Source organism: Elephantulus edwardii, unplaced genomic scaffold, assembly GCF_000299155.1.
Source record: "Elephantulus edwardii isolate Elephantulus edwardi_28Jun2011 unplaced genomic scaffold, EleEdw1.0 scaffold00072, whole genome shotgun sequence".
Taxonomy (NCBI): Eukaryota; Metazoa; Chordata; class Mammalia; order Macroscelidea; family Macroscelididae; genus Elephantulus; species Elephantulus edwardii.
Window position 1 is genome coordinate 13,614,313 of NW_006399822.1, and position 9,070 is coordinate 13,623,382.

At 40.8% G+C, this 9,070-nt stretch overlaps 1 protein-coding gene across 3 annotated transcripts in view; it reads left to right on the forward strand.

Moving 5' to 3' along the window:
* Positions 1–3,601, forward strand: part of LYN (v-yes-1 Yamaguchi sarcoma viral related oncogene homolog) — a 98,918-nt gene extending 95,317 nt beyond the window's left edge. The window contains exon 12 of one of the 3 annotated variants that reach the window (XM_006888841.1): positions 3,386–3,601. In XM_006888841.1, the coding sequence (XP_006888903.1) occupies positions 3,386–3,588 (203 nt within the window). In that variant the 3' untranslated portion in view covers positions 3,589–3,601. The remainder of the gene's footprint in view (positions 1–3,385) is intronic. The other 2 variants (XM_006888842.1, XM_006888843.1) reach the window with 2 other exon arrangements.
* Positions 3,602–9,070: the final 5,469 nt, after the last annotated feature.

Here is a 9,070-nt window from a genome sequence, read left to right on the forward strand (position 1 = left end):
CAGTGACTGGGGTAATCGGGATGGGTGTGTCAGAGGCAATGAGATTGGCACAGGATAGAGCACGGTTTAGGGCTGTTGTACATAGGGTCGCTATGAGTCGAAAACGACTCGACGGCACATAACAATAAACAACAACATTCCTAAAGTGCTTCTCAATATCGGAATTCCACTGCTTGGCTTCTGAATGACCTGAGACATTTGCCCACAATCAAGTCTCTCCACATGTTCAGTGCATGTACAGAAATCAAGACCAAAGAACAACCTGGTTCCTTCAGAGGATGTTTCGAGTGTGTTAATCTGAGCTTCAACTCTGGTAAGAACTGAGACTAGAACATATTTTGAGCACACGAAGTTGCCCCATGTGAGAGCTGTGCTCTAGACCTCATTTTCCTCCTGCAGATGCATACCTTTCTCTTAGAAGACAGCAACTCCACAAGTTGCCAGATTATTCCTAGAGCCCCTCTGGTCCTGTCTGAATAAAACCCTATGGATTGGGGAGCTCTGGTGGCCTAGTGGCAAGAAGCTGTGCTGCAAGCCCAGAGGCGCATGGTTCAAACCCACCAGATGCTCTGCCGGGGAAGGAGGGACAATCTCCTCCTGTACCAGTCAGATCTGATTTGACGGCGCGCACACACACACAAATAATAAAATAAAAATAAAACAAAACACCCAAAACCAAACTATGGATTGGACTGTTTTGGGTAGTTGATCTGGTCAGGTTCAAGATGCTGATGTTTTTAAGTAAACATACAATGAAAAGGAAATTTTGAGGACAGCTGTCTGCCTGACTGACTAGTCACCATTCCCTAGAAAGGTGATCCAACAGAATGTGGAAATTATCTAACAATAGCATTGATGTCACGTAAAAGCAAAATACTGCTGAAGGTAACTCAAAAGCACTGAGAATAGTATATAGATAGGAAACTACCAGAAGTTCAAGCAGGATTTAGAAGAGGTCATGGCACCAGAGATATCATTGCTAATGTCAGAAAGGATTCTGGCTGAAAGTAAAGAATACCAGAAGAATGTCTATTTATGCTTTATTGGATATGCAAAGACATTTGACTTAATGAATCATAACAAATTACAGCTAACTTTGAGAATAGTGGAAATCCCAGAACACTTAATTGTGCTCATGTGATACCCAGACCTAGACTTCTAAGAGGCTGTTGTGTGAATAGAGCAAGGGAGCTCTGTTGTTGTTGTTCTTATGTGCCATCAAGTCTTTTGCGACTCATAGCGACCCTATGTACAACAGCCCTAAACCGTGCTCTATCCTGCGCCAATCGCATTGCCTCTGACACACCCATCCCGATTACCCCAGTCACTGAATCAATCCACCTCATAGAGGGTCTTCCCCTCCTGCGCTGTCCCTCTACTCTACCCAGCACGATGTCCCTCTCTAAAGACCTGTCTCTCCTTACAACATGTCCAAAGTATGTCAGACGAAGCCCCAGAATCCTTGCCTCCAAGGAGCAGCCTGGTTTAATCCTCTCCAGGATGAATCTGTTTGTTTTCTTGGCAGTCCATGGTACATTCAATACTCTTCTCCAGCACCACAGCTCAAAGACATCAATTCTCCTTCTATCCTCCCTAGTCATTGTCCAATTCTCTGATGCATAACAAGTGATTGCAAGAACCATGGCCTGTATCAGGCGGACCTTAGTCTCCAGAGAGACACCGTTGCTCTTGAGTACTTTAGAGAGGTCCCTAACCGCAGACTTTCCCATCGCAATACTTTTTTTATTTCCTGGCTGCTGGTGCCAAGAGTGTTGACCTACATGGTTAAAAATTAAGAAAGGTGTGTATAAGAGTTGTATCCTCTCTATACACCTATTCAATCTGTATGCTGAGAAAATTATTCGAGAAGCTGGACTACAATGAAAAAGAATATGGCATAGAACCAGAGGAAGACTCATCAATAACCTGTATTATGCAGATGACACACCCTTGCATGCTGAAAGTGAGAACTTGAAGCACTTGCTATAGAAGATCAAAGAATGCAGCCTACAATATGGATTGTATCTTAATGTCAAGAAAACAAAAATTCTTACCACTGGACCTATAGACACTATCATTATATATGAAGGAAATGCCAAAGTTGTCAATGATTTCCTCTTACTGAGATCCACAATCAACAACCATAGTTCCAGCAGTCAAGAAATCAGGAGACATTGCACTGGAAAAGTCTGCAGTCAAGAACCTCTCCAAATTATTGAAGAGTGATGATGCTATTTAAGGGTGAAGATGTGCCTGATTCCATACATCATCTTTAAATCCGTTTCTCTGCAGCTAAAAGCTAGATAGTTAATAAGGATGACAGAAGAAGAAGGATGAATTCCCTTGAGCTGTGGTGTTGGAAAAGAATACTGACTATCCCTTGGACTGCCAAAAGAACAAACAAATACATCTTGGAGAAAGTGCAGCCAGTGCTCCTTGGAGGCAAAGATGATAAAACTTCATACCACATACACTGGGCATCTTGCTAGGACAGGCTATAGCACTTGGAGAAGTACAACATGCTTGGAAAGGTGAAGAGTTGGAAAAGAGAAGTAGACCCTCAACCAGATGGATTGACACAAGTGACTGCTGCAGTAGGCTTGATTGTGTCAGAAAGTGTGAGGATGGCACAGGATAGAACAGAGTTCAGATCTGTTGTTCATAGGGTCTTTATGGGTCATGTTCTACTCAACAGTATCTAACAACAACAACAAAAAGCAAATTTGAGCAGCAATATTGGCATGAGCTATAATATGTGGAAATGACTTTTTTCTTTTTTTATCATTTTTTAGTTAATTTTAATTAAAATATTTACAGAAAATTTGGATTTCCATTAATTCATTGTTGCACTTTTTTCCCTCTCCACCCAGTGACTTTTTGACTAAGAGGACCCTGAACTTTTGTTAAAGATGATGGAAAAATTCAGGATGGTCAATGGTGATAGTTAAACAAAATTAATGTCATTGAATGGTATACACGAAGATTGTTCAAATGGGCAATATATGTAGCACAATAAAAAATTACTTTTTAAATTTTTTTTAAATAAAGTGAATGAATTACAGATAGATGCTTTAAATAATATCACAAAAGAATTTGGGGTTATGTGGTTATTTTTTAAAAGTCTAATATTCCAATATTCTTTTGCCGTTTAAGAAAATGTGCTTTATCTTCTACCAACCATGTTTGCTTTTTGTCTCTTCGGTTAACTGAGTGATGTCTTGATCTTGACCTCCTCCATTCTAAAATTCAATTAGTTCATTGCTTACCAAAGTTTCTTTCATCTCAACAGCTCACTTTGTCAATGGTTGCAGGATGCAGGTGACAGAACACAGCATTGCCTGATCCGTGACTCTGGCTTCTAAATGTTATGTTTTGTTTGCCACAGGGAGAACCAACGCCGACGTGATGACTGCCCTGTCTCAGGGCTACCGGATGCCCCGGATGGAGAACTGCCCCGATGAGCTCTATGACATCATGAAGATGTGCTGGAAGGAGAAGGCTGAGGAGAGGCCCACATTCGATTACCTGCAGAGTGTCCTGGATGACTTCTACACGGCCACAGAGGGGCAGTATCAGCAGCAGCCATAGTGCATGGGGAGCCTTGGGTCCTGAAAGGGATGGCCATCCAGTTTCAAAAGAAAACATCACAAACATCAGCTGCCCTAGGTACTTGTGAGTGTGAGCCTTTGGCCACACCTGCTTCCTTCTGGCAGAGGCTGAGTTACTCAGGAAGACACCTCTACAGGGGCGAGGATTCTCTTCTAGTCTGGGATCCATTGGTCTGCAATGTGAACTGCTCCTCAGCTTACCACCTTGTTCTGTTCAACCAGCTTCTGACTCCAGCCTGCTGAGAAGGCAACACCAGTTCTGTCCAAAATGCACTCACTCTGGGCCCATGTTTACAATCAGTTATGTGACCCAAAGTGCCAGAGACGAAACCCCAAGTGGTAGCAGAATGATGCTCGTCTATTGTATTCCAATAGCCCCATGCACATCATGGCACTTCTTTGTAATTTCTGTATGCTTTGTTTGGCTTTGGTGGTTTGTTGTTTGTTTTTGTTTTTTTTTTTTTAATGAAAAAGAATTTACCAATCCAACCCTTTAGATTTTTTTGAAGGTGAAGTCAGCAGCTTAAAACATGTCTTTCCCAGATTCCAATAGGTTTTTCTTTCCTTCTCCCTGCAATTTGAGACCATTAATCATTTTTCCTTCTGTGGACACTTGAAACACAGTGGCTCTTTCCTTCCTTCCTGCACACTTGTCGTTTGTGACACCGCACAGCTCCTGGCATAGGTGACGTGGGACCCCTCCCACCATGCAGGGCTCCGGCAGACCTCCAGAGAGCTGGAGAAGACACCGCATCTTGCCTCAGAAACTGCTCTGTCCAGAAAAGGAATGTTTTTAACAGTTTTTCAATTCCACAATTCCCTATTTTCCTATATACAGACTTTTTACAATGTGGTTTGGAAAAACAGATTCTAATCTCTCCAGAACCTTATAGGGTTTGTCTTACAAAGTTTGTCTAATGGCTTCAAATGATTTAAACATGATTTTTATGCACAAACAGTAATTTTTAATGTATTCCTGGAAGTAAAAAGTTTTAATTTAGTGATACTTTTATGATTCTGCTACCTTTTTAAAATCATGTAATGTGTATGAGACTACTTGTAGCCAAGCATATGAAGGAATATAAGTCCCTAGGCTCTTGCTGAGATTTTGAAAGAGAAGAGATTTTGTTTACTAAATTGTTCTACTGTCAGCTTTGAGAGGAAAATGCTGTATCATGTTCACTCATCATCATGTACATACCTAATGCTCCTAATTTTGATTTTATTTTAATACACCTCAACCAATAACATGTAAAAATTTTTACTTGTGTTTAGTTTTTCCAACTGTCCTCAAAGTGAAAATGAGTTACCAAATGGAGAAGTCATTCTGTAGTTAGATCATTTTTTTAAAATGTGTGTAAGTTCCACCCCCACGCTTTGTGTTTTTCCGATGGAGAACTGAAGAAGTGATGGTCTGGCCACCTGAACACCCCTCCGTGGAGGCAAACAGAATTTGCTTCCACATCAGCTAAACAGCACTACAAATACTTCATTTTGGTATCTGTTTGGAAACAAATTTCTGGGGAAAGGACTCAACATTTCATTTTTCTCTAAATTTTAAATTCCTTTTCCTGTGCGATTTTTAAAATATCCTTTCTAAATCTTATAAAAGTCTCAGTTCACTAACACTAAACTCACAAGGATCAAGTATTAGAATCCTATCATATATAGTTATATCATCCTAGCATTCCTTTCTATGTTCCTGGAACCCTTTGTTCACAGTGGTATCTTTTCTACATACACCTCCTCCATTGGCATTTTATTTCAGAATGACAGCTACTACATAGTTTATTTCCTGGAGAGGATATACAAAGACTAAGGCACAAAGAAGTCTCTAGGGGGAAGTGTTACTAAATTCATTTTCATCTTGTTTGATCCTCTCAACTCTGCTTCTTTTTATCACTGATTTTCCATATCTGTCAAGTATGAACCCCTCACTCCACACGTGCCCTTCATCAGCTTGCGTAAAGGCACGATGTTCTTAGGAACAGCCAGTGCAATCTCTTCCCATAGCAGCAGGATCACAGTGAGTTACACTACTAATCCAAAGGTGTTGACTCTCCGGTGGTTCGAACCCACCACCAGAAACTCCACAGGGTGGGTAGTCTCCCCTTGCGGTGATGTATAGCCTTGGAGACTCAGTGGAGGATTGTTATGGATCAGAAACAATTCACCAGCAGTGAGGTCAGTCTTATGACTGACAGGCAAAGAGAGGGGCTGAGCAGAGATTCTGAATTCAGATCTTTGAAAGTGTGCCCAAGATTCAGGTTTTTGTGTGGTGTGTGGTGTGTGCTTGTGTGAGAGTGTGGGTATGTAAGCACCAGATGCATCCAATGGACACTCAAGAGCTGAGAGCCACCCAAATGACTTGACCCATATTGCAAAGCTATCTACTAAAAAGAAGACCAAATTCTCATTCCCCATATGGTTTTGTTTCCATTAGAGCATGTCAAAGCAGAGGAAAGAATACGGAGAAACTGGTTTAATATTTGGGTGCCTTTTTCCCTTTCTGATGATCCTAAACTCAAACTTGGACTTGACACTGGTGTCCTTAATTGATGAGGGCCACTGATGCTGTAGCCTTCCTGTGCACGCATCCAAGTCCTGTGTTCTCATGTTACAGATTAGCCACTGGAAGGACCCTTGCCTCAATCTTCTCCTTAGAGAAAATACTATGCACAAAAGCTGTGAGCATCACTCGAGACAGTAGAAGGAGTGACGGCTTCATCTACTTAGCTAGTGGGACAGCCCTGAAATCTAGTTTTAAGTCCACAGTCATGTCCAAGTCTGCCATGGTGTCTTCTTGCCCTTTATTTTGCCTCACATTCTCGCAAACTCCATTCAGCAGTGGGAGATGCTAAAAGACACTCAAAACTGAACAGCAGTGTTTTCATTCCACTGAGTTAAGAGAAATCTTCACCCTGTGTAAGGCTCAGTTACCAGCCCTTATGATTTTAATTACCACAGTCAGTTCAGTTTCTCAGCCGAAAATCAGTTGCCATCACCCACCTTTCCCCTTAGCATCTTTCTTTATCTTCCTTTTAGACCTAGTGAAAGAAGGATTCCAGTTCTCTGTCTCCTTGACTGTGTAGTTATGAACCAAACAATATTAAGTAAAGGCAAGTTTTGTTGTGGTACCTGGTGGACATGAAGACTATAAATGCACAAAAGATAGTGATACACATATCATTTTACCTAGTACCCTTTTTTTGTGCTTTGACACTTCATAAAAATTATCTCTAATTCACACAGTTATCCACAATATGGCTAGGACTGTCTTTCTTTCACAGGGGGACAATATGGCTAGGACTGTCATCGTTTCACAGGGGGGACAATATGGCTAGGACTGTTGTCGTTTCATGGGGGGACAATATGGCTGGGACTGTCGTCGTTTCACAGGGGAGAAGATAGGTTCTTTTAAAGCCACATATTCTTTCCTTAGGAAAGAAAACAAATGAAGTAGCTTTCCAGTGGGATCGCCCTGACTTAGAAAGATCCTCTCAGTGGTGAAGGGGGTCTCTCTGCTAGTGTCTGTGCAGAGGAGAGAGACAGTGTCCCCTTAGTTATTGTAGTTGTGAAAGAAAAGTCATGCAAAAACTGAATTCATCATTCACACTTACAACTTATAGAGGTTACACTTTTGAATATTTTGATAACAATTTGCTTCATTTTCTAACGTGAAGATGTGCTAAAACTGACATTTTATCTCAGTCCTAATCTAAGGCTCTGTAGAAGGAAAGCCTCTAGTTTCATTTTCAGAGTTCTCATTAATCTTAAAGCTTAAAATAGAAGTGCCAGAATGGTTTCAAGATGGCCACAGGGTGATCTTCAGCATGTTCCGGAACCGAGAAATGATATGGCAAGCTTGATGGCCTTTTGTATAGTCTAAGGAAAGATATGACAAACAATATGTGTTGGTCTATGCACAGTTTCGCAGAACTTCTACATGGCCATCAGACCTCTGATATTTTATTCTTCTTTAGCTTTAAGGCAGGAAGCTCTGGTAGCCTATGTGTAGGGAGTTCACTCATAACCCAAAGGTGATGCCTCTCGTGATTCAAATCCACCAACAGATTTCTCCATATACTGGAGATAAATGGGCAATCTCCATGCTATTTACAACCTCCACAAACTTGCTAGAGGGTCAGCTATGAGTTGGTTCTGATTTGACAAAAATTACATTTTGGAGGGTGTGTGGGATATTTTTTGAGCCTTCAGGCAGACATGGGCAACAATTCCTTATACTGTTCTTCATGTTAAATGAGCTTTCGTTGTTTTTTTTAAAAAGGATTTTAAAAGGTAAAACTTAAGTGGTGACTGGGAAAAGAGACTTTAGTCAAATGAAATCTTTTTACAGGAAAATGCTTGACCATTACCTGGAATGATTAGTCCACAAATAGCATCAAGTTCAAATTTTACACAAAATGAGTTCAAGAAAATAACAAACACTTTTAATTTTTCCATTTTTGAGATTGTGAAAAAGGGATGGACTTGGACCTGGGAAACTTGAGAAATGTTCAGGAACTTTTAGTTTGTGAGGTATATTCGATTCAAACAGAGGACATTTAGAGGTGATGACTCAGAAACCACAAAGATGCAAAATATTTATACAGCTAATCATTAACACAGTCTCTGATCAAACACTGACTAGATGGGTAGGAGAGGTTTGTAACTTAGAATGCTTCAAGTGAGGGAAAATTCAATTAATTAACCACAAGATGTAAGGCATTGATAGTTAATAGTCAACAAATGCAGTCTGAAACTACATCACACACAAAAAATCTTCTGCTGTTGGCTCAGCTTGTAGTGAAACACCACTGGATTTCCAATGCTGTAAAATCCTTGTGGGAGGAAATCACATCTTGCTCACACAGTGGATGGAGAATTTAAACTGCTGGCCTTTTCGGAGTATGATGTGTTGCACACTACACCACCAGGGCTTCTTTAAACCTGAAAATACCAAGTCCACTGCCATCAAGTCAGTTCAACTCATAGTGGCCTGCTATCAGGAGACTGCTGTTGTTGTGTACTATTGAGTCAGAACTGACCTGAAACTGACATTTCAGAAGCTTTTCAGAGGCAGTAAATCACAGGGGAGGAGATTGCCTATCTTTCTCCTGTGGAGTAGCTGGTGGATTCGAACTACATGCCACTACATTGGCAGTGCAATTCCTTGTCATTAAGTCAAATGACCACAACAAAAAGAGGTTGATTTTCATAACATAAAAGTCAGGTCATAGGGTTTTCAGAGGCCTGCTATTTCAGAAGTGGATGGCCAATCCTTCTTCCTAGTCTGTCTCAATGTGAATATTCAGATTAAGAGAAGTATTAGACCATCAAGTTAAAGGTATATCCCTTCTTGCGGAGTTAACTTTAGTGTCAGTGTTGTCCCTGCCTTTCTCACATGCACCTTTATGTACTTATTTCCTGCTTCACCATCCCACAGGATATCCATCCACTTC